Consider the following 26793-nt stretch of genomic DNA (forward strand, 5'->3'; position numbering starts at 1 on the left):
ATCATACTGAGGTTATTGCACTAAAAAAGCATAAAAGTACCAATGCAGGCTACAACAATGACTGACATTGAAATCAAAAACTAGAAACGGCAGTATTTTCAATGGAATTGATGATTCAACTTCTTGTCTGACACACACCTGTTTGTCGTTATTAGTTTTGCACAGTCAACTACCAATAAGTCGTACATTTCCTGACAGAAATTTAGTAGCGGCCCACGTTCGCAGTACGTGTGGCTCCGCGCCGTGGCAGCCGACCCGCAGCCACTCGTTAATACGTGGCCTACGGTTGGGTCGCTTTCGGAAAAGTTCAGCGGCCCACTAGTGGGTGACCGAACTACTCACGCGCGGATGAGCCTACTAATCGCCATTCGATATTCTACCAGTGACATGACCTACATTGAAACCAACAAACTCATTTCAGTAAAGTAGGCTTTATAATAAACTTAAAACGTGAATATCCTGCAATTGAAAACTAGCTTTAAAGAATGTTAACAGAAAGTATTAAATGACAAACTAAAACAAGACTCTACTTAAACTGCCGATTGCACTGCTACACTGTTAACTGAAAACTAGAGAATGAACCAACACGATAGAAACCAAGAGAAGCCAAGCCAGGCAATCGGCAAACCCACACTGCGCTGTCGACAAGAGAGATGTGGTGCGTGACGACACGCGCTACACCACATTCTCCCCCGCCAAATAAATTTCGAAAAGGACCAGACAAGATGTTGACTCAGAAGCCATATCTTTCTGGTGACTTTCGAATTCTAGTAGAACGTCTCAAGATGGGTGTACTGTTGTCAGTAAACCCTTCATTAGTTGATGTGATCGGGTTTGTAATATCACAAGTAGGCCTACTGTCTTCGCGAACGTCAGTAGTTAAATTCGAAGGAGCATCTGTTGACGGCGTGTTATAATTGTTTGTTGGTATGTTATGGATTTCAGGTTCATCCGGCACATTTAAGGTAAGATCCGTCGTTGTAGAAAGACGTTCTTCTGCATCAACCTCAGTTTGAGGAGAGGGTGCCAAATCCGAAGTCGAAACAGTCGCCTCTCTTCCACTTTGATATCGTACACGAGCATAAGTAGGATTCGCATTGAGTAATATTACTGGATCACAGACAGGTTCACCTTTATTACGCACAAAACGTCGCAATAAAACTGTTTTACCGGAGTCCAAAAGCCACGAAGGCATTGCCATGCCATACATGGCTCGTCGTGCAAATGAGAATAACCTCTCGTGGGGTGTTTGATTAGTCGCGACACATAGCAATGACCTAATAGAATGCAAATCCTGTGGAAGGACTTTCTCCCAATCGTCCTCCAGAACATGGTGCGTTCTCAAAAGAAGTTTTATTGTTTTCCATACCGTTTGGTTTGTCCTTTCGCACTGTCCATTTCCTTGAGGATGGTAAGGTGATGAGCAACTAGTAGCTATTCCACGCGTAGAAAGAAAATCTTTGATCTCTCGGCTAGTGAAAGCAGTTCCTCGATCGCTGTGGATGTAAGCAGGGAAACCAAACAGGCAAAATAAGTTAGTTAAACAATCAATGACGGACTCGAAAGACATTCTTTTGCATGGAAACACAAATGGGTAGCGACTATATTCATCTACAATCACTAACAAATAGGGCTTCAAACCTTTAACAGGACCCTTGAAATCAACAGATAGTCGTTCCCATGGGTGCGTAGCTTTGATAAGAGTTCCTTTTGGTGGTTTATAAAAACGTGGTTTGAGTTCAGCACAAGTTTGGCATTGGTTGCAAATTGCTTTAGTCTCTTCGCTGGTGTACGGCAAGTTGCGGGATCGAATAAAGTGATACAATTTAACATATTCATGTAAGGAAAGCAAGTCTTTGCCAGGGCTCAGAGTTGCAGACACTCTTGATAGTGCATCAGGGGCTATGTTTTCTTTTCCGGGCTTGTGACGGATTTCGTAATGAAACTGGCTTAGCTCTAGACGCCACAACAAAATTTTGTTATTTTTGATCTTCCCACGGTTGCGTCTATCAAACATATACGAGATCGATTGCTGATCGGTGACAAGTGAAAAGGTGCAACCCTTTAAAAATGGGCCCATTTTCGAACGGCTTCAATGATTGCTGTAGCTTCTTTTTCGATAGCCGGATACTTCTGTTTGCAGTTACTCAGGGTGCGGGACATAAAAGCGACAGGGCGACAGCCTTGGGAGAGGATTGCGGCTATAGCGTAGTCAGAAGCGTCACTTTCGATGTCGAAACTTAGGTCATCACGAATAGTTCCCAGACTAGCAGCCGCCAATTCTTCCTTTAGTGTTTTAAAAGAATTCAAAGCATTTTCGTCCAAAGGTATAACAGCCTTTAAGAGTGGACCAGCCTTCAATGAAAATCTTTCAATCCATTTGGCATAGTATGCAAACATACCACAAATTCTTTTCAATTCTTTCAGAGTTTTTGGTGGAGGCATTTCCAACAGTGGTCGAAGTCGTTCAGTGTCTGGTTTCTTTTGGTTGTGCGAGATTTGGTAGCCAAGTAAATTGATTGTAGATTGTCTAATGTTCGATTTGTCTTTATTAAAAGTAAATCCACTCTTCTCTGCAGCATCAAGCAAGGCATTCAAGTTTTCATCATGTTCTTGTACAATTTCCCCTGTAACGGTCAGATCATCTAAATAGGCGTAAACTTTCTTCAGATTGTATCTTTTGATGAAGTCATCCATAACTCTCTGAAAGGCAGCAACTCCATTTGTTACACCAAAAGGCAGTCTTTTGTATTGATACAAATGGCCGAGAGCTTCGAATGCTGTAAATGGTCTTTCTTCTTGCAAGAGGGAAACTTGGTGGTAAGCGGACCGCAGATCAAGAGAGCTGTAGATTTTATCTTTTGCAACCTTGTTGACAATGTCTTCAATTCGCGGAAGGGGATACGCGTCCAAAAGTGTAAAACAGTTGACGGTCTGTGAATAATCGATCACAAGGCGGCATTTATGTTGATTCCGGACAACAAGCACCTGCGATCTCCACGGAGATCTTGAAGGTTCAATTATGTCTTCGGCTAATAGTCTTTCTACTTCCTTTTCAATATATGCAACGTCATCTTTTGAATAAGAACGGGAAGGTGCTGCAACAGGTTTATATTAGGTTGCATGTATTGGAAAAGACTTGGTGGATCCACACGAGCTGAGGTAAGTGCTACGAGCTTCGGTGTTGCTGCGGAAATTACAAGCGGTTTTTCGGGGCCACAAAACTGAAAGGTGATTTTCTCGTGTTTTTGAAAGAAATTTTGGCCTAAAATCACATCTGCACAAGAGTTTGGAATGACATCAAAACAAATTTTTGGATAACTTCTATCGAGGAGTTCAAGATGCAAACAAGCGCAGCCATCGGTCTTGCCCAAGTGATGGGTCGACGCCATGGTCACAGTGTGAGGTTGTTTCGTAAGGTTTATCTTCAGCTTGTTTACCAATTTTCTATCAATAAAGTTATCCGAGGCACCTGAATCCAGCAAGGCTTTAACTGGATGTCCATTTACCAAAGCGTCCACCACTGTGCGATGTAGGCAGTTAGGAGCTCCAGCAAAATATAACGGGCCTCTGTGCCTGGAAAGCGTTGACGAGTAATTAAGAGAATCCGCGTTAGCAACTGGGTTTTCTGCAGCAGAAGCCAAAGATACTGATGAACTTTTATTGCGACAGTCCTTGGAAAAATGCCCTAGTTTTCCACAATTGTAGCATTTCTGTTTGTGTGCTGGACAGGACCAACGGTCATAAAGTGGTCCGTTACAAAAGTAACATGATTTTCTGGTTTGTACCTTGGACTTGGAAGTGGCTGCAGAAGCGTCATGATCCTTGTGCTCTGGACGCATGTTGTTACCTTCTCGCGCATAATTTGTCGTTGAGGCTATCGAAGTGTTTGCAGCTCTCCCCATGATGCAAGATTGTTGTTGTGCTCTTTCTATACTGTCGCTCAGTTCCGAAGCACGTTGAAGGTCTATGTTATTCTCTTCCAAAAGACGTTGGCGGATGATAGGAGACTGTAAGCCATTTATGAAAGAATCCCGAATAAGCTGCTCTTTATACGTTTGGGCAGAAACGTCGTCAAAAGTGCAGTCCTTAGAGAGTAGTTTCAGCGCTCTAAGATATTCCAAGACTGTTTCTCCACTGGCTTGCTTTTGGCTGATTAGTAAATGCCTGGCGTAGACATTGTTCTTCTTCTTTACGTATCTTCTCTTGAGAGTATCTACAATTGCATCATAGTCGTCAACTTCCTCGACATAGAGGCATACCTCTGGGGACAAGAAGCTACGTATTATTCTAGTTTTGTTGATATTAGGAGTTCCTTCCTGGCGAACCTCTTCAAGTGAAGCGATGTAGTCAGTGACAGTCTGAAACCAGAACTTGAAAATAGTAGGAGCGTCAGCGGAGTTAGGATCAACTGAAAGGTCTTTAGGACGAGGAATATGTCTGTCCATCTTTCTGATTCTTGCTTGAATAAGTTTATTAAATTGACATGACCTACATTGAAACCAACAAACTCATTTCAGTAAAGTAGGCTTTAATAAACTTAAAACGTGAATATCCTGCAATTGAAAACTAGCTTTAAAGAATGTTAACAGAAAGTATTAAATGACAAACTAAAACAAGACTCTACTTAAACTGCCGATTGCACTGCTACACTGTTAACTGAAAACTAGAGAATGAACCAACACGATAGAAACCAAGAGAAGCCAAGCCAGGCAATCGGCAAACCCACACTGCGCTGTCGGCAAGAGAGATGTGGTGCGTGACGACACGCGCTACACCACAACCAGTTCCTACACTTGAGCCGAACCTTCATCCAAACACTGCGCCACCACTCACTTTTCATACATTCACACTTTTAATCTAAAAATGAAAAATTTTAATCAGAAAATGCAAAATGACACAACAAATGTCCACTTTTAATCATTCGTGGCAATGGCAACTGTTTACTTTTCATGAATTGTTTACTCATTCTCGTCAGATTCAATTGCTTCTACAGTGCCACTGGTCACTGCTGCTAGGACTACTGCAACTTGTATCTTCTGACTCTCTACTATTCTTTCGCCTTGATTCCCTCCCCCCATCCTAATCGAGTGAGTTCATTATTATGGTCTGCACGTAAGGTTTGATGTCATCAGTTTTGGAGAAGCTGTTTGCGTAAATCTCCTTCAAGGTTTCTGATTGATTACAAAAAAAACTTTGATTAATATCTAAGTTACAGTTTCTTTTTGCTGTAATGTAATTATTAGCAGTTTAATAATTAAACAGTCGACACGAGTGGCGAAGCTAGGTGAAAGCACCAGCTTGCTGTTCGACTTCGAAGGGACCGTGGTTCCACGTCTAGCCAGTTAACTCTTGTTTTGCTATTGAGCAAGAAACTTAGACACAGCTAAATCGTTTCAGTGGTGGAGAGATAGACAATCTCTGGAACGAGTTAGGGCCCAAGCTATCTGCTTGTCGTGGCGGCCATGCTGTGACATAAACCTCAAACAGAAGATAGTAAACAGATTCTACAGAAACATATGAACTAAATAATAATTAAAGAGGAAAGAAAGGATTATACTGCAGGTCTCTTTTACTCCTTACATTAAACTCATAAGCTAGACTGAAAACAACATCACCTTGCAATTGCAAGTATGTGCTAATAGCATGGTCTTTAAAACTTTCCTTCCCTTTTACTTTCTTATCGGTCATTCCAGTCCAAGTAAACTCTCGAATCAGTTCGGTACTTGTAAACGTTTTCATGAAATATTTGATTGTAAGTTGAAGAGTGGAGCACTTTACTCGGCTAGCAATTAGCGTCACATCCTGCACAAAATGCACTTTTACTCAGATAACCTACCAGTAGAAGAAGGCACTGCAGCTATAATCATAAACGTAGCCAGAAAGAAAAAATGGGGGAGGGGGAGAACTTTTTCCTTTTATGCCCTAAACTGGCCATTGTCAGGTTCTAAAAAAATAACAGGCTTACTATTCGTTTAAAAGAGCTTTGTTGACATTTCTGAGCGTTACCTACACATTAGAGATGCAGCCTGGTTTTTTTTTTTTTCGCTGAGACTTTTCGGTCATTTGTCCGAAATGACTTGAAAAAATTCGGTCATTTTTTATTTATTTGAGTCATTTTTTCTGATGAAAATATTTCCTTTCAATTAGCTGATACAAACCAAAATTTACGCTTCGCCCTGACCAGCTACAACATGAAGTTTCGCTGAGAAACGTTGTCGTGTTATATCGGAGAAAAGTTAAAACAGACAAACGTTTCTTCAACGTTCATCAGCGAAATTCAAACTTGCAATTTTTTTCGGACATTTTGACAGAATTGACTATATTTTTTTTCGGACATTTTGCTAAAAAATCGGTCAATGACCGATAAATGACCGAAAAAAAAACCCAGGATGCAGCAAACCCAAAATTTTTATCCGCACACCGCAACTGAATCACCTATCCGCACACCGCAAATTACAAAATTTTCAAAAAATATATGAACGTGTTATTTTTTAGAACGTCAAGTCAAATTCAAATCAGAAAGTCAAATCCGGTTTTAGTTTGAATGCATGATATAATACAATGCTTAGTACAGAATATGACAGCGGCAAGGCATCCAATTAAAATTTTCTAATGCTTTTTTGATGTTTGCCTCTCTGTCCGTTACAAACACATTATGTTTTCGAACCAAGTCAGAGGTGATGCCATGTTTGGAAAGTGCACTTAGTAGTTCATTTTTGATGTTTTGAGCTGTTTTAGTTGGTGGATTGAAGATTTCGCAAAACAATGTACACTGTTTCACAGTTAGATTTTCCAAAAATTGCACATTACCAGAGAAGTAAGATTGCTTTTTGTGGTTGTCTGTCCACATATCAGTGGTGATTGCAACTCCACCATTACATGTTATCGCTTCTTTTACTGTATAAATCAACTCCTCTCTCATGCTTATTGCCAAATTTTGCAAGTGTTTGCTGACACCGGTGCGGGATGGCAACACATCTTTAACATCTAATTTTCCACATTTTGCACCAGCATCAAGCAAGCATTGGGAATAAGCCTTCATGCCACTCCCATCTACCAGCTGCACAGTGCACTGCCCCTTTAAGGATGTATTTTTTTGCTTGCTCAGGGACTTTTCGCTTTGCAAAGTTTAACTTTAATTGAACGCCTGTAGTTTTACTTGACGACTGACGATGCAACTCTCTGCATGTTTTTTTAAATGCAAAGTACCGGTATAATGGGTTTTATATCTGTACACTTTCATGCACTTCCTGCATGCCACGAATGGTTTTTCGGAGCATTTATTGCTAGCCACAGCACCAAAATGCTGCCAAATTTCAGATTTTCCCTTTTTCGTTATGAGCTGCAGCTGTTTGTTTTTCAGCATTTCTTCCACGACATTTGGATTTCAATCAGCCTGAACCATTATTGTACAGTAGACTAATGTAAAAATCGCAAAAATACCGTGCACTGCAGTGTGCAGTTACAATTACATACTCCTGTTACCGGGCAGTAGGTGATTGCAGTTTAGATATCCAAACATGTAGCAGTATGGTTTTATAAATCACAGAATCATGCAATATTAGTGTCAATGTTAGTATGCAATAATAGTACAGCATTACCAGTACTTCTATGAACTACCATACATTACAGACACCACGGTGAATAGCTTAATTACTAAATTAGTTGTGCTATGAGTATGACTGGGTAGTGGGAGAGCATCTTCACCTGTATGCTTAATCGTCTGTATCTTTGTAATCAGGTATTTGTAGACAGGCCTACCTCGGCTCGTAACACATAAAAAAATGCCTAGACGCATAAGCCAGAGCTAGTACTGAATACCGGTAAGCTTACACGACAGCCTCAAGTCTAACAAAAAAGTTTTCTGACAAGTCAGCCTCAAAGTTACATGAACCTGTCAACCATTGCAAATCTGCTCTCCTTTAGCAGCTTCCGTTCCCGGATACACGTCTCGAACAACCTGCAGGCGTCCTACCTTAACTTATTACCATAAGTTGATTACTACCAGAGTAACCGGACACCGGTAGTTCTAAGGTCCTCCCGCACCTAGGCTAGAGTCAGTCAATTAGTGCTGAACTGCTATGTCACTGCAAGTCAAAGTTAACTGCAAGCTTTCCAGCTGAGAGTTTTCGTTAAACGAAAAAAAAGTGATCCGTGTTTCCAATTTAAATTTGAAGTTTCATAACTGATATTTCTTGAAAGTTTACGTGGCAAGCGGCGCGGCTTTGACATTTCAACCTTCCACAGCGCAGCACGCGGAAAAAAAGTCAAAAGCGGCCGCGTACGCGGCGCGGTTTGCATCACTACCACACATGTAAAATTTTCTAGACCTCAATTATTTTGATGGATTGTTCAATTTTTTGGGGGGTAGGTGGGGAGAGGAAAAGGGGTCTGCTACTATTCGGCGAGTCCGATTCGACGAGTTCCCTATTTGGCGATTTTTTGAAAATTCAACGATTGAATATTATTCAATATTCAGACATTGAATCAATGTAAATACGAACTGTTAGGCTTTGAATTGAGTTCTTTCAACACATCGAATGGCTTTTGTAAATGTTTCTCAGGTAGGGGAGAGCTGGTATGGTAGTAACACTTTTTGCAAAAAATGGAATATCTCAAAGGAATTTCATTACAGACTTTTGAAAGTTTGACACTTGATTCGGGAGCAAGTCTTTTAGGCGCTGACAGTTAGGCGCTGGTCTAATAGGCGCGCACACTGTGGCGTCTGGATATTTAGGTGCGGAGCACTGTGGCGCCCGGTCATTTAGGTGCTATTTCTAGTGAAGTCTGTAGATTGTATCAGCTTGGCAGCTTGCCAGAAAATTATATCATGGCTTCAGTGAATGAAGCTGCTAAAACCGGCAATGCTTTTCACACAAAATGTTACATTGAACAGAAAAATATATTGTTGTTTTATTGATTTATTACTGTTTTATTTGTTGTTAGTCCAGGTTTGCGTTGGTGAAAGCTTTATCAATAAATTATTGAAGCTTCCGAACATTATTGAGTTCATTTTTAGTTAACTCTTTCGCGACCACGGACGTATACACACGTCTTGGGATTTTTGCCATGATGACCAAGGAAGTATCCCTACGTCCAAGGTTAAAAGGTAGCCTATTTCAAGCAAAAAAATAATGTAAATGATGGCAGATCCATAGTCTTTGTCTGTCCTTTTTTGGTTAATTAAAAAAAAAATATTTTGGCGGTGCAGTTATCAGATGAGGACTTCTTAAAGATGGGGACACAGTGGATTTTTTTTCTTTCACTCATTGGAATTGGCAGTCAAAACTGGCTAGGCAACCCCTTACTATGGAATTTCTCGATCAAAAAGACTGTAGGCTAAATTACGTAAACTTTTTGCGTAAACTTTTCCGAATTTCTCCATAATCATTCTGCTGTACCTCCTAAAGCATTGCGCGCAGAAACGAAGTAAATTTTTTCTCATGTGCACAATTGTTTTGGCATTCGATTAAACTACATATGTTTTCATTTTATTGTATCATGCTTGGATAGTAAAAATTATAATGAAGTACACTTTTCTGCCAATTTTTAATTTTTTTAGAAATTAGAAAAAATACCGTTTGGAGTTGCTAGTTGTACATAGAATGTTTTAAATTTTATTGCAAAGCTTTGCACCTTCGGATAGCTGAAGATGTATGCTTTCATTTGATGTCAAGATTGTGCGTCTACGTCGATCACATGACATGTTTTTACCACGTAAATACAACAGTTTTGTGTGAAAAATGTCTGGTAATTTAGATTAAATATAAATTACTTCTGTTCGGGATGGATTGGCCATGTGACGAGAACGCGTAAGACGCTCTACTACTGTTCACATGAATACATTTCTACAGGGCATATAGGCTACACCTTGGCTACAAGTTGCAAGCATAATGGTGAGACTTCGCTCGTTATTAAACCTAGTCCGGGTTTTGACGGAAAACTAAGTTACTCTTCACTCAAGCCTACCGCTCGCTTGAGTACAGCCTACGGTACATTTTTTACTGATGTTTAGTTATTATTTGACCTAATTAAAAGTGAACTCATACATGTTCGGAAACTTGAATAATTTATTGATAAAGCTTTCGCCGGCGCAAACCTGGACTAACAACAAATAAATGCTGAACACGCGCATTAAAAAAACAACATATTTTTCTGTTCAATACAAATTTTATGTGAAAATCATTGCCGGTTTAAGCAACTTCACTCACGGAAGCCATAATATATTTTTCTGTTCAATATAACATTTTGTGTGAAAAGCATTTCCGGTTCAAGCAGCTTCACCCATATATTTTTCTGTGTTATATAACATTTTGTGTGAAAAAGCATTGCCAGTTTAAGTAACTTCACTCACTGAAGCCATGACCAACAACGCACACGCATTAACAAAACAATATATTTTCCTGTTCAATATAATATTTTGTGTGAAAAGCATTGCCCTACGCCCCTACCTGCCAAGCTGATACAATCTACAAACTTTACTAGGAATAGCACCTAAATGAACGGGCGCCACAGTGCTCCGCTCCTAAATATCCAGACGCCACAGTGTGCGCGCCTATTAGACCAGCGCCTAACTGTCAGCGCCTAAAAGACGTGGACCCCTTGATTCGTATTTTCTTACGCTACGACATGTAGTCCTTGTCTTCTCTATGTCGCCTATGGGTCACCCACGGGAAGGTGCTACATCAGAGACACCCATTTGTTACAACCATACCCAACAGTGGGTATGGTTGTAACAAATGGGCGGTATGGTTGTAACAGCATGCTGAATGTGTTAAAATTTAAGTACAAAACAAACATACAGTTAGTAATTATATTGAGCTAGCCAAATACTAACAAACACAAAGAAAAAGAATGAATTTGACAACATTAGTCACACTTGAATTGGTATTTTTAAAGGCGAAGCAGCAGTGTTGTAAAGCATGTAAACTAGTTGGCTGACATAAATTTAATCTGAATCGCAGTTCGGGCAAACAAACAATGAAGTACCTTCTGTACAATCCTCATGAGCCCAGTAATGACAGTAAGAACATTTGCGCCACTTTTCACCAGGCTTCGAATTACTATATGGCTCCATGCAAATCACAAAAAACGACTCCTCTTCGTCACTGCTGGAAAATGACTCAGCGATTTTTTTCGTTTGCTTCTTAACATATTTCTGTTTCTTTTTTGTTGCTGTTGATGTACTACTAAGAAGTTGCTTTTTTGCCTTGCTGCCTCGCCTGCAACGCTTTTGTTCTTCAGCAGCCTTAGCATTTCTCACCGGTATATCAGTTAAGATTTCTGCTTTCCGTTTCTTTTGCTTTTTGTTTGATCCTTTTCTTGGTCCTGCTTTAGGTAACGAGCGTAATTCAAAAGGATTAAACAAAACTTTTGCACTGGTGCACGGCTGAAGCTCGTGCAAAGTAGACTTGGAGCTAGGTTCGTTGCAGGTCGGAGATATAAGGGCTGAGCTTGGACTATTGTTGTCTTTAGGCATATATGCAAGAGTATTGCATTCTGCATTGCAGAATTGTCTGTTGAGTCCGTGATGTTTAACTCAGTAGATGCAACATTTGTTTGGTTGGATTTGTTTTTTCTTGTTTCTTTTTGCACTGTAACTAATGTTGTTGTTTGTAAAGATTGCTTGCCATCCGTGTTTTCATTGCCAGTTGTATCGTGGAGGTTTGGGCGATCTGTCACAGCTGCAGGAGCAAAGTCACACTCCTGGAAAATCTCTGGGTTTAGGGGCCAAATACCAGAGGCCTCGAATCCAGCTTGAATTTTTTTTTATGGTCATAGTTGAAGAAAATACTCTCTTAACTATTCCCGGTATGTCGTAAATTGACATGGTAGTGGCTGGGTTCATTTTCATCCAAGCATCTGATGCGATATTTACATATCTTTTAAACGGACCATAAATACTGCGATCAAGCGGTTGCAGTTTGTGGCTGCAATGTGGTGGAAAACTCAGAAGTTCAATACCGTTGGCTTTGCAAAAGTCAATAACTTTTGTAGAGATGTGAGAGCTGTGATTATCTAAAAGTAATAGCACTTTGTTCTCCAGACTTGCTTTGGTGTGCTTCTGAAAATGTTGCATGAGTAAAACAAAATCTTCTTCCTGCATCCAACCAGACGCATTGCCACTTCCAATAGAACCGTGTGGCCCATTTTTCACGAACCATTCCTTATACCGTTTCCAAGGAAAAACAAAAAATGGAGGAATAGTGTTTTCTTGTGCCTGTATAGCACAAGCAACCGTAACAAGTTCGTTTCTTACCTGAAAAACAGATTTTTGTTGATAAAACTTTCTTGCTGAAGCGAAGGTCTTCACCAAACTGCATGCACATGTACAGGCACAGACTATACCTAATGGCGTTATCACGTGACGAAAAGGTTCACCGCATTGGGAGAAAATCACAGTGTTACAACCATACCACTGTTACAACCATACAAGCTCTCCCCTACAACCTATACCTGGTCAGCAAAAGTTACTTTTTGTACACGATTTCAACGTCTGGTGACATTAAAACGATGTAACTGCCTTTACATTACATTCAAAAGTGTTGTTGACATCAAAAATTCTTTGACTGTTTTGAGTTACAACATCGTTTTGTAAAATAGGTTGTTTTGATGTAAAATATATTTGAAATATCATATAAAATCAACGAATAGCTTATTTAAAAAGTGAATGACATGACGAATGACATAAACATGAAGCAAAGAAGGTGGATGACGTAGGATACATGTCAATTTTATGTGAGCAAACATTTTAATTTAATAGTTCAAACATTTTTCTAAATTTTATTTTAATTTATTTTTTTTAGTCGGAATGCAAAAGAAACGATATTGTGGAATAAAATACAAAATTCTCTAAATAAACAGAAGGTGTCGTTGGATTTACAGAAGGCGTTGTTGGATTTACAGAAGGCGTCGTTGGATTTTCAAAAAATCGCCGAATAGGGAACTCGCTGAAAAAGGCTGTCGCCGAATAGGGAACTCGCCGAAACAGGCCATTCCGGAGGAAAAGGCGTCTCCCATTCCCACCCCCGGCTGTAGTGTGTAGTGAATTACAAGCAACAGTGACTACGATGTTGAGGTTTAGAATGCAGCTAGCTTAAGACAACGTAATTCCACCAGTACACTCAATATTTCACTAACCTTGACTTCATCGAGAAGTTTGTCTAGATCCAATAACGTCCTTGCTGGTTTGAACAATGTAGTGTCACTTTTTGGCAATATTGTGCCCGCATTCTCCAGCAGCAGATGTTTCACAGTGGCAACTTCTTTTTCTACTCTGTTGAAAGAGTTTTGTAGCTCCAACAGTTTATACATTACTGTTGCATTAGTAGCTGGAACATGATCTATAGGTCTGATGCGTTTTGGAGCTGGTGAAGCTGGCTCACATACGACCTGCACAAAACGAATAATACAGCAATTATGTCAATTTGCTTAGTGGCCAAGCACACCAAACACCTGCATATCACTTGAACATTTTTGGTGACGTTCATCGGCAGCTGTCTTTTCGTTTCAATGGAGGAGGAACAAACGTCTGCTTTTCTCGTGCAGCTGATTCACTTTCTGTCTCCATCTCACTGTTTGATCCTGAACTAGAACAATATTCATACGCCTTCTTCTGGCATCTTTCGTAGGTTCCTGTGGTATTGTTATACTGTAGCATAAATGTAAGTTTAAATCCAGCAGTGCAATCAACACACTAGCAGTGGCGTAGGAGCATATGCTGCCGCCTCTGGCTTTCGTTGAAAATGCCGCCCTAAGTAGACTGCAGCAAATTTTGAAATAGTTTCATGTTCAAGCAATCTTTTCAATTAAAATAATTACAAATAATGCGTCGCGTCTCAGAAGTTCTATATTGCTTGAGAAAGAAGCCTCACTGTCTCAGCGTTAAGGCCAAAAATGAAAGACAAAAAATGGACAACAAATGTATCAGGCAAATAAAAGATCAATAGCCGCCTCAAAATTGAACTTTTCGAGCTTTCGCCGAAGCAAAATCAGCGATAAATCAAGTTTTTGAACGTAGTCTCTTTCTATAGAAAGAATCGATAGAGCTGATAGCCGATCATCATTCATGGTAGAACATAAATACGACTTTATCATTTTGAGCTTTGAGTAACTCCTCTCACAGCTCGCAATTGAAACACCAATGGTAAGATAAAGTTTCAGACACAAGCATAAATATAGTGTCGAATCAAGTAGGTGTGATTTAGCTCATCACTGTAAAACATCAAACGCTGTTGCATTACGATCAAACATGGTTTCACTGCTTCGCACCAGCCTCTTAAATCTGTAAATTTCCACAGCTAACTCCAAAAAGTCCACCTCGTCGTCTTTATTTATTTTTGCATTGCTTCATTTCTCGTGCTGTGTGCACTGTGCAGCCTCATTTTGCCGCCCCCTTGCAGCCTGACGCCCCTGGCACAAAGCCAGAACCGCCAAGTGGCTGCTACGCCACTGCACACTAGACATGAATGCAGAACATACGTGCTTGGCAAATGATTCTAACATCGCAGACTTCCAAGCATAAATCAGGTTCCACTTGTTGTTTTACAAGATCTTGAACATCACCACTGGGTGGCCATCTACACTTATTATCACCAAGCAACCATTTTTTCTATATTATATTATTCTAGTATCTCCCCCGATGTTTGTCACTCACACCAACAAAAGCTTTCATGACTTATTTTACCTTGTTTACTTACGTGAAAACCTATAAACAACAATAGTTGGTCATAACGTTACAACAGTTCAATGGCAACAAATTTCTTTTTGAACGGCAAAATTACACATTTGATGATACTATTATCGAAAACCACTTTCTCAGTGTTCTCATTCGGCTTTGAAACTAAACGTATACCTACCTTAGAAGAACTAAGTGGGTATTTAAAGAAATCTTTCACTTTTGTGTACTTCTGAACAACGAAATAACAATGTTCATTACACTTTACAATATCAACAACCATGGCAATTATATCATTTATCTTTATTGCAGAGTTTGCAAAAGAACCCACAACAATCACATCATTAGTGAACACTGAACAAGCTAGCTTTTTTGTAATGAACCTCTTGATCATCACTGGCAGCATTTATATCACTATCATGATTTTCGCAAACTCCACAAAATTGATCCTGATTTTGCACAACTGCATATGTAACAAGATTTTCATTGCTGTGATATGCGAAAGCAGCAACCTGGTGAAGGGGTTGAAAACCTGAACGGGCACTATTTTTCAAGAGCCCTAGGTAGCTTTCATATGGAAATGCACTCACATAATCAAGGGAGCCGTAAAATTTGAAATCCATAGGAAAATAACACTATTTTCACCGTGGTCCATTCTTTTCTACCTAACACCTAAGCTAGCAAACATGACCGCCACCTCGATCGCACTCACAGAAAACATAGAAGTAGCTGGTAGAAGGGTTGCCAACTCTTCTTTAAAAATATTCGAAATCAAGAAAGAATATACCAAATTGGATACCAAAAAAGAAAGAGTGGTTAGAAGAATTAGTGAAAACAACATGTTGTTGAAGTCGTGATGAAAATGTCTAAGAAAAGAATAATCCCTTGGCTCTAGCCAGTTGCACCACTTTTCTCGCAGGCCAGAGGTGGATGCGTAAAAATACTAACTTTTTAGACATTTCAAATATGTAGGTTACTAAAAATATACCATTGTTTGAACACGTACCAAACCAAAAATTTACATACCAAGCCTGAAAAATATATACCAGATTTTTGGAATTTGGTATATAAATATACCAATTGGCAGCCCTTTTCAGTAGAAGCGCGCTCAGTTCGGTAGCCACTTTAACAAGTCGAAATTCTGCCACTGAAATTGATTAGAATGAAACCGCCAACCAATCAGAAGCTACGGTTTAAGTGACGTAAAAAATGGCAAAAAGAAGATGATAGAAAGCAGATTAAGTGATGGATTTTTTGTCAGCTGGTTGGCTTAAGGGTTAGGGTTAAGGCTAGAAAGTAGTCATTTCATTGACGCGGGTTCGATTCCCACTACTGCCATTGCTCTTTTTCTTCTTTAATTACCAAATAAAGTTCAAAACAAGCATTAACTCTCTGGATGAGTGCTAGAAGGATCACAATTGGACGGCAGCCTCTTATAACATGTTCTGATTGGTTGGCGGTTGTATTCTAGTCAATTTCAGTGGCAGAATTTCGACTTGTTAAAGTGGCTACCGCTCAGTTCAGGTGGTCACGTGAATTGTAAACGCAAGAAGCTTTGAATTGGTCAGCGTAACGCGTCTCGGTTAACCACGAAAATGCTGAAATGACTCGACGAAAAAGAAGAAAAAAAGCAACAATTGAAACTTGATTGAGGCTTTCGACAAAAGAACCGTTTTTCTTCAAATACATTCAACAAAATGAATGAAGATTTTTTTGGCGTGCAGGGTACATAGGCGGCATGCCATGAAGCTCTAGACCAGGGGTTCCCAATCTGGGATAGGCAACATTGTACTCCCGGTATTAGATGATGTACAATCCCTACCTCAGTATTAGGCCTACATTTGCACTTTGCAAGGGGTACATTAAGTCTAAGAGATTATTCTTACCCAGCTCTTCTTTTGTGATGGTAGAGGAAAGTACTATAATTTGGACCACTTAATGAAAAATCTTAATATTTTAAAAAGGTCCACAACATTAGGGTGCAACTAACTTTATTTGATTAGTTACAGGCTAGTTGGTTTGCAAAAACAATTCCAATCAAAAAAACATAACACAAACAAAGAAAACTACATTATTATTTTTTTTATATAGTGGTCCATATTATCAACCCAGTTTCTAAAATGGACTACCATACTGTAATATGGACCGTTGTCATGTGAAAGTAAATATATCAAGGAAGTCAAACTTTAAAGGCATGAAATAGAACACAAACACTCAATAAATAAAAATAGTCTGAAACGTTCATGATAGTCATCTCAAACAAGTTTCAAATCATTGATCGTTGGCGCAGTTGTCACAATAGTAAAAATGAGCATTTGATATATCAGCTCAACTTTCATGGGCCCATTTCTTGCACTGACAACACTGAGTCCAATCCACATCAGTGGACTTGTCACACACAAGACAAGTGCATGCAGAAGCAGCATTGCTTGGAATACCTCTCTTTTTTGAAGACTTAAAGGTTAAGCCTTTTCTCACTTGTTTTGCTGGTTTAGCTTTTTCTGTGAACTTGATTTTATGTTTGTGTGGCGTACCTGTCAGCACAGTAGCCTTTGTAGTTTTTCTACGTTTTCTTCCCTTCGTAACTTGTTTTGGAAGTGGGCTTATGTCCTCGACAGATACCCTGCATGAAATGCTAACTGAACAAGGTTGTAAGTTCTTCACACTCAATGACGATGGTCCTGGTGCTTATGAGATTGCTTCATACGTTGCATCTGTTGACATGATAGAATTTTTTGCCACTTTCACAATGTTTACCACATCTTGTGACAGAGGTGAAATGTTTCGAGAAATTGCATCTTGAGTAGACATATCTTGATCATCAATTATCAGCGGTGATACATTGTTCGGAGAGGTGTCTACTTCATGAGGCTTGTCAGTAACTTCAGCTGAGTGGAAATCACTTTCATCAAATACAAGAGGATTAATTGGGTAAATTCCTGCTTTTTTAAATCCATTTACTGCACTCATAGCATTAGCAGCTTTACCATATGCTAAACCAAACAGTTTACTTATCTGATATAATGTAACAGCTCTTCCAGGATGTGGAAGAGCTGTCACAACATCCATTGATCTATTTGTTGGCTGTAGTATGTCTTTAGTGGCTTAAAGAATGTCAAATCCAATTGCTGCATGCGATGACTTGTGTGGGGTGGCAGGGATAACAAGACCACACTCTGAAGCTCAATCAAATGCCTTGATGTTATGTGTGTGGCTTCCATGTCCATCTAAAATCAACAAAACCTTTCTTTCCTTGCTGGGATTGGTGTGTTTTATGAAGTGTTCCAATCATTCACAGAAGATGTCGCTATTAATCCATTCTGTTTTCTGTGAAACAAAAATATTTATATATGTTCAAAATCTATTTGTTAGCACTTTCTCAAGTGTAATATCATTTACTCACCTGACAAACAAACATAGTCCCTGGAGGAGCTCCTTCAATAAGTTCCGCTTTCATTCGTACTCTTGGAAAGATGATCCCAGGGGGTACAAAATTTCTAGCAGCACTTGCACAACAAATTATGGTGCATGTTTCCCCTCGTTCTTGACTGGTGATGGCACCAATTTGATGTTTTCCTCTTTTAGCAAGAACTCTCGACATCTTTTGAACCACACTGATTCCAGACTCATCCATGTTATATATTCTGCTTGCAGAAATATTATTTTCTTCTACCACTGAAGCAACCAACCCAACATCCCCTTATTCTTTTAGCTTGCCCCCCCCCCCCCACTTCTGTTTAGTTAGAATCACTAATTCTTGCAAGAAGGAAAACGGGCCAGGTCAAAACAACATAATATGTAGGTAATTTCCAAATGTTGCCCAAATACCAGTGAAAGAGCCGAAATTACAGCATAGGCCCTACTTACGCATTTATGCTACAAAATTATTGTTGATTGCAATACGTTACAATTGTATTCATACAACCCCTTGTCAAACGCAATCAGCAGCTTTAACTTGTTAAACACTAGTCAAAGTTATCCTCCAGAAATACATTTTCTTATGCCGATGGTAATCCGACCAAATACCGAATAGAGATTTTCGGGGTTTTCTGATTACAAGCGGCGTGTCGGGAGAGGCAGGTAACCTTCGGTAACGCCGACGAATATCCTAGCATACTCCGAGCTATCCGATCAAAGACCTCCTGTGGCCCTGATAGAGGCCACACAAAATTTTGTCTGGGTTGAGCGATTGGAAGTTTCACTATTTTCGTTAACGAAACGCTTATGCTCCTTGTATAGTGTAGGCCTATACACTATTGGGCCTGACTTTTGAGTTGATAAACAAGCAGAATCCTTGCTTTTGTTTTATGTTTGTTGCAAGTTAATATGTATGTTTTCCCCGTATAGCCTACTGTAGTGTATGCTGCAATGTTATATAGCAGGAGTGTTTTATTTATTGAAAAAGAAATAAAGTCAAAATGTCCACATGTATCAAAACTGTTGTCTTTTTGAGCTTTTGTTATCTTTGGTTAGTTCGTCAATTTCAAGTTTGGTTAACACCATGACAGGTTAACACACATCAATGGAATGGAAGCCGTACGTGCCTTGAATGATTGGCTGCTTTTAGTAACCTTTTAGTGTAGTTCGCGAAACACAACCAACGTGGGATGGTAAAAAATAAACCTTTAGCGCCAGATGCTGAAACAAAGGAGCAGGTTTGGATTTCATCAAGGTTCTGTTTTAAGTCGTTTATTGTTTGCTTTGGGCATGAAGTTACGTATGCAACAAGAGGAGTAGCTAGTGAGATAAGTTTATGACACATATGAAATATTGACATTGAAAGTAGTGTTCTGGACGACTACGGACCTAGGTGAAATGTTTTTATGATCGCTTGCCACAGCTAACATATAATGCTCGATATCGAAAGTCCTACTAATTAAGTCGCAACAAACTGCTCGTGACTTCACTCCCAGCTCAGCATAAATGAGGGGTATAAACAATGTAATGCATGATTAAGTCAAAAGCAAGTCACTGCACATACTAACTAATGTACACAATGGAAGTCGAAGGCATCACTTGCTGCAACGAAGCTATTTAAAGTTTCTCTAATTTCACGTCCTCCGTCCAGCGGTTAAAATTCGAATAGAGTAGATTTATGATGAACACACGATTAAGAGATAGGAATTACTGGAGCGTGACGAACGTTTTTAATTAAATAGAAAGGAAAAAAATTGAAATAAAGTTTAAATTGTCCGCAACAAGAGGGCTAGGCGAACAGACTACTGTTAGTGCACGAACTGATAGACTAAGTACCCACAAACAAATGTTCCCAGTATCGTACAAAAATATTTTGTGAGCTATGGAAAATCAACATCTTTTTGTCCCTTCTAATCTTTAGTAGATGAAATTTGGCGTTTGTCCCCGCTAGCATGGGTCCGCAAGTTTTTGCAACCCTTTCGCCATGCTTCCCTATTGTTAGGGTTGATTCTGCCCAGGTCAATTGCACTGATCGTCTCTCACCAACTCTAGTCATCTTTTTCTGGTCTTCCCACTTTCTTTCCCTGGACAGAAATCTTCTTTGCCATCACTAGCGCCTTGTCATCGGACGTACGTTCCACATGCCCATACCATCGCAAACGGTGCATTCTAAGAAACTCACTGATGCTTTCTACTTCTGTCATCTCTCAAATATTTTCTTTTTTTTTTTACATTTTTTACACATCACTCGAAGCATTCTCATTTCTGTTGTTTCCAACTTTAAATCTTCAATCTTCATGGCCCATCCTTCAGCTCTGTAGCACATTGTAGCCTACTTCTCACTCATGCTTTATAAACAATGCCTTTTATTTTTTAGGAAACCACTTTTCCATACAGAATTCCCGATACTTTCATGAATTTTCGGCTGCTCTTAGGCTGCTCTTCTACACAGAATCTCCTGCGGTTTACGAAAATAATAATCTGGCTGTTCAGATATAGCGTATGACTCAATTTCTTCGCCCTCCAATGTGGCAGTTGAGAGCATCACGTGATGGTTACGCCCCTGACTTCAACAACAAACTTTAGTGTCTCTTTAGTTAGTTACAAGAATGAATAACTATTTACTGTGAGAAATAACTGCAGATGACTTCTGCACAATTAAAACGTAACGTTTTTATTGGCAAACGTTAAAAAGATGTAAACATGAGCAGTCTTGAGTTGTATAGAAGCTGCAGCCAGAGATGGGCAAGATCACCAGTAGGCCTATTGGTGATCTTGAAGATCAAGATCGTGATCTTGAAGATCAAGATCACTTTTGTGTACTGGAAAAAAAATGAAGTTTTTGATCAATGATGTTGCAAAAAATAATTACTATAACCCAGTCAGCAAAGGTTCGTGGGGCCCACGTGGGATTTCCATGGGCATTCGTGGGCTTGTGGGCTTAAGGTGAGTTTATCTGATGTTTCCGATTAGGCCCCAAGTGCGCGGCCTACTTCATATTTTTTTCTTTACAACCGATTCCCGACATCTTTTGTTGAATTTATCTTAATAATGTTATCATATCATGAAAATGTATCTGGGAATTTATTTTCATTTCTTGAAATAAACTTTCTGGGCTTTCTGTGGGCATGAAGTGGGCTACCCACCATGATAAAAAATTATAAAATATACGTTCGCACCGGTCCATTATGCTATATTAAAGTGCAATAATCATAAAAATTGAATATATACAACGATACAATGCGACGGCGGTTTACATTTTAATAATGGTTTCATGGTAAGCTGCCCACCCATTAGACGTAGGTGGGCTGCCCACTTGGGACATTTCTGCAAACCGTGGACACATAGATACTGGGGCCCACGCAATACAATGTGGGTAACCCATATGCAGCCCAAGTGGGCCCCACGAACCTTTGCTGACTGGGAAGCAACCTGGGTAAAGGTATATAGTTGGTAATTGCTAATTTTTACTTTTAACTACACGATCGCTGACCTAAGAATTTGACTGTTGCTATTAGGCCTATCAATTGTTATAGTTCAGGCCCTTAGGGGCAAAAATGAGCATCTTTAGGCTAAACGTGTTACACGTTGTTTTTTTGCATATTTTTGTAGTTGATGAATCTAACTTCAATTTTAGTGGGTGCCGCAACTTTTTGGGTCACGTGATCACCCCCAAATCGGGGATTCCCCCCAAGTAAATTTTGAGCTCTTTTCACGGCATTTTTATGCAATTAGATACGTTTTTTTTTTTTATTTGGACTGACTGCCACTACAAAATACACGAGATAAAAATCACACAAAATTATGTTATTAATGACGTCATTGTGACGTCATGTATTAATTTTTTGCTTGTTTTTTTCTTATTGTAGTCGCTTGTTTGTTGTTGGTGTTACTTTTTTGGTTACAATAAGTTACCAATGGTTTTTCAACTGATTTGATTAGTATTGAGTGTCAGTACTAACATATTCAAAATCTTAAGGAATCCAACTTCCGGAAAGTGGTTATTTTCAAGATAGCTTCCAAGATGGCCGCCAAACCATTGAACAAAACAGTAAATTGACCATAACTCGGTCATCATATGACCACAACATGTAGTTTTGGTGTCTATATCTAGGTTTTTATACCCTGTGAAGTCAATGAGACTATTCTCAGAATTGTTAATTCATCTGATAGCCTATAAATTCAATATGGCAATCCAAGATGGCCGCTAAACCATTAAAATAACATAGTAAATTGACCATAACTCGGTCATCATATGACCAAAACATGTAGTTTTGGTGTCTATATCTAGGTTTTTATACCCTGTGAAGTCAATGAGACTATTCTCAGAATTGTTGAATTATCTGATAGCCTATAAATTCAATATGGCCATCCAAGATGGCCGCCAAACCATTAAAATAACAGTAAATTAACCATAACTAGGTCATCCTATGACCAAAACATGTAGTTTTGGTGTCTATATCTAGGTTTTTATACCCTGTGAAGTCAATGAAACCATTCTCAGAATTGTTAAATTATGTGATAGCCTATAAATTCAATATGGCCATCCAAGATGGCCGCTAAACCATTAAAATAACATAGTAAATTGACCATAACTAGGTCATCATATGACCAAAACGTGTAGTTTTGGTGTCTATATCTAGGTTTTTATACCCTGTGAAGTCAATGAGATTATTCTCAGAATTGTTGAATTATCTGATAGCCTATAAATTCAATATGGCAAACCAAGATGGCCGCCAAACCATTAAAATAACAGTAAATTGACCATAACTAGGTTATCATATGACCAAAACGTGTAGTTTTGGTGTCTATATCTAGGTTTTTATACCTTGTGAAGTCAATGAGACCATTCTCAGAATTGTTAAATTATGTGATAGCCTATAAATTCAATATGGCAATCCAAGATGGCTGCCAAAACAATTAAAAATGTACAATAACAATGTATTGTTTATTAATAAACCCGGTAAATTTCTATATATATTTGGGTTAACTGATCAGGCATAAATAGTTCAGGCCCTTAGGGGCAAAAATGAGCATCTTTAGGCTAAACGTGTTACACGTTGTTTTTTTGCATTTTTTTGTAGCTGATGAATCTAACTTCAATTTTAGTGGGTGCCGCAACTTTTTGGGTCACGTGATCACCCCCAAATCGGGGATTCCCCCCAAGTCAATTTTGAGCTCTTTTCACGGCATTTTTATGCAATTAGATACGTTATTTTTTTACATTTGGACTGACTGCCACTACAAAATACACGAGATAAAAATCGCACAAAATTATGTTATTAATGACGTCATTGTGACGTCATGTATTAATTTTTTGCTTGTTTTTTTCTTATTGTAGTCGCTTGTTTGTTGTTGGTGTTACTTTTTTGGTTACAATAAGTTACCAATGGTTTTTCAACTGATTTGATTAGTATTGAGTGTCAGTACTAACATATTCAAAATCTTAAGGAATCCAATTTCTGGAAAGTGGTTATTTTCAAGATGGCCGCTAAACCATTGAACAAAACAGTAAATTGACCATAACTCGGCCATCATATGACCAAAACATGTAGTTTTGGTGTCTGTATCTAGGTTTTTATACCCTGTGAAGTCAATGAGACTATTCTCAGAATTGTTGAATTATCTGATAGCCTATAAATTCAATATGGCCATCCAAGATGGCCGCCAAACCATTAAAATACCGTAACAGTAAATTGACCATAACTAGGTCATCATATGACCAAAACATGTAGTTTTGGTGTCTATATCTAGGTTTTTATACCCTGTAAAGTCAATGAAACCATTCTCAGAATTGTTAAATCATCTGATGGCCTATAAATTCAACATGGCAATCCAAGATGGCCGCTAAACCATTAAAATAACATAGTAAATTGACCATAACTAGGTCATCGTATCACCAAAACATGTAGTTTTGGTGTCTATATCTAGGTTATTATACCCTGTGAAGTCAATGAGACTATTCTCAGAATTGTTGAATTATCTGATAGCCTATAAATTCAATATGGCCATCCAAGATGGCCGCCAAACCATTAAAATAATAGTAAATTGACCATAACTAGGTCATCCTATGACCAAAACATGTAGTTTTGGTGTCTATATCTAGGTTTTTATACCCTGTAAAGTCAATGAAACCATTCTCAGAATTGTTAATTCATCTGATAGCCTATAAATTCAATATGGCAATCCAAGATGGCCGCTAAACCATTAAAATAACATAGTAAATTGAACATAACTAGGTCATCATATGACCAAAACATGTAGTTTTGATGTCTATATCTAGGTTTGTATACCCTGTGAAGTCAATGAGACTATTGTCAGAATTGTTGAATTATCTGATAGCCTATAAATTCAATATGGCAAACCAAGATGGCTGCCAAACCATTAAAATGACAGTAAATTGACCATAACTAGGTTATCATATGACCAAAACGTGTAGTTTTGGTGTCTATATCTAGGTTTTTATACCTTGTGAAGTCAATGAGACCATTCTCAGAATTGTTAAATTATCTGATAGCCTATAAATTCAATATGGCAATCCAAGATGGCTGCCAAAACAATTAAAAATGTACAATAACAATGTATTGTTTATTAATAAACCCGGTAAATTTCTATATGTATTTGGGTTAACTGAGCAGGCATAAAGAGCTCATACGATGTGGTCATGTAGACTCTTGACATAATCAGCGTAAAGAAAGCAAATAGATCAAGTATTACTAATGCTCATCGCTGTGACTCTCGATGTCATCGTCTGTAATTATGTGACTGCTGTATGGACACATGAACCAGTTTGGCATGGTCCACATCCAGCATGGTATGGTAGCACATATCTCCGGCAACTACAGTGAGGTGAACACGATTCGCAATTGCAGTGATCACTTTCAGTAGGTTGTCCGGGGCAGCTTTCATGTTCGTCATGATTGGAACCATCTGATTATTGTCTACTTTCCATCCCCAGTCTAGAGCATCCATACCATCGTCAGTAGCCTACCCATCCTGACCATAATCTGGTAGTAAACTCTGAGGCAGTGGAATTTGGTAAAAGATGATGTAGGTGGCAAGCGTTCAGGGTGAACAAAGGATTTAGCTGTTTTAATTTTCTTGACCAATGTATTGTATCGCTGTGTTTCTAGGTTACTACTGCCATCGTTGCCAAACATAACGGTCATAGCTTTGTTTCCAAGATCCTTAATGATGTGGTCTGTCTGATTTGGGAGAATAAAGCAATTTGCACATTCTTTGATTATTGGTTGACTTTTCACTAGTTTCTGGAAAGCGTCTTCTTCCCGATACCAAATATCCTTGACGTTGAATCACAACCGGTGAATGCATGAATGAAGAGGAGCTGTAAGCATAATTATGTCTGGTCCGATGATTGCTTTAAGTTTGTTGATGTCGTGTATTTTGGTTGCGTAAGCCTTTTCGGAGTGGAAGTAGAGGTCTTTAATGTCTGGGTCAGTGTCAGCATAGCGTAGCATCAATATTAAAAGGTCCGTGTCTTCACCAATTAAAGCCGTACTATGTCGATGAGGGCTGTCCATCTGCCGTCTTGACGATGTCAACATCTGCATCACCTGGAGCGTTCATCACATTGCAGCTTCTATTCCTCAGTTGAGCAGAAATTAATCCTTCCTTGTTGGAAGCTCGAGGCAAGAACTGCTCCTTCTTTCCAATGAACTGGGTGTCTACAGTAAAGTGAACAACCGGGTGGACGTTCATGCCGCGTCTTTGATGGGTATTGTCTTTGATAGACGGACCACCATATCCATCAAAGACCACCGTTGCTAAGCGATAATGACGAATGGTAAAATCTGCATACGACTGTGCAATAGACCCATAACTGTCTCCAGTTTCCATGGCACTCGATGCAACAAGAACCCTCCATCAAGGAATGTAGTGATCGGTTTTCGAGGCAGATTCTTTCACTACTTCATAATCGGCTGACATCACACTGCTGGCATGTTCTGTGATGGCAGTAGCTATCTGAGGCTTATCTTCTGCAAGAAACAGGGTCTGGATGTTACGTGGCTGTCACAAGTAATACTCGTCTTCCTCTCAACTGGTCTGAGTTTTTGGGAAATGACAGCAACAAAACTGCGTTATATCAACTGGTTCAACAAGCTGTGATAACTTCAGTCGATCCAAACTTGTTTACGATTGTTGTAACATCATTAGATACAGCTCTTAACAATCAAACATTGGACATGTCTGATGTTTCCCCATGTGATCACGAAGAGGCAGACACCCGTATGTTTCTCCATGTGAAACATGGAAAATCCGATGCCATAGTCAAAACAGTAGATACTGATGTGGTAATTATTGCAATTTCGTGTTTTGACAAGTTAGAAATCTGTAAACTATGGGTTGAATTTGGAGTTGGAGAAAAAACTCGCTTCATTCCAATCCATGATATTGTTTCATCTTCACCTCAATCTCAGATGATTTGCGCTTCTTTACCTTTGTTTTATGCTATCACAATCTGTGATACTGTTTCGTCTTCGGAAAAAAAGGCTTGGGATTGTTGGATGCTTAATCTTACCGCAATGTGTGGCTTATTTAACTCTCTGAATTTCTCAAGCTCACCTAGTTCTATAAATGACATACAAAAGTATGTCATAGCTCTTTATGGCAATAGTCCTACTATCACGGATGTAGACGAATGCCGTTATATGATGTTTACCAATGGTTGCACTATT

The 26793-nt window shown here is 39.0% G+C and overlaps 2 protein-coding genes across 2 annotated transcripts in view; one reads left to right on the plus strand and one right to left on the minus strand.

The window, feature by feature from the left end:
• Positions 1 to 25458, plus strand: part of LOC145766986 (lysosomal acid lipase/cholesteryl ester hydrolase-like) — a 42706-nt gene extending 17248 nt beyond the window's left edge. Inside the window, exon 9 of the mRNA XM_082578709.1 lies at positions 25231 to 25458. Within this exon, the coding sequence (XP_082434835.1) occupies positions 25231 to 25362 (132 nt within the window). The 3' untranslated portion in view covers positions 25363 to 25458. The remainder of the gene's footprint in view (positions 1 to 25230) is intronic.
• LOC145765940 (uncharacterized) lies at positions 734 to 1570 on the minus strand. Its single transcript, XM_082577600.1, has one exon. The coding sequence runs from the start codon at positions 1568 to 1570 to the stop codon at positions 734 to 736; it is 837 nt and encodes a 278-aa protein (XP_082433726.1).
• Positions 25459 to 26793: the final 1335 nt, after the last annotated feature.

The sequence above is a fragment of the Aplidium turbinatum genome, chromosome 3 (genome assembly GCF_918807975.1).
Source record: "Aplidium turbinatum chromosome 3, kaAplTurb1.1, whole genome shotgun sequence".
Lineage (NCBI taxonomy): Eukaryota > Metazoa > Chordata > Ascidiacea > Aplousobranchia > Polyclinidae > Aplidium > Aplidium turbinatum.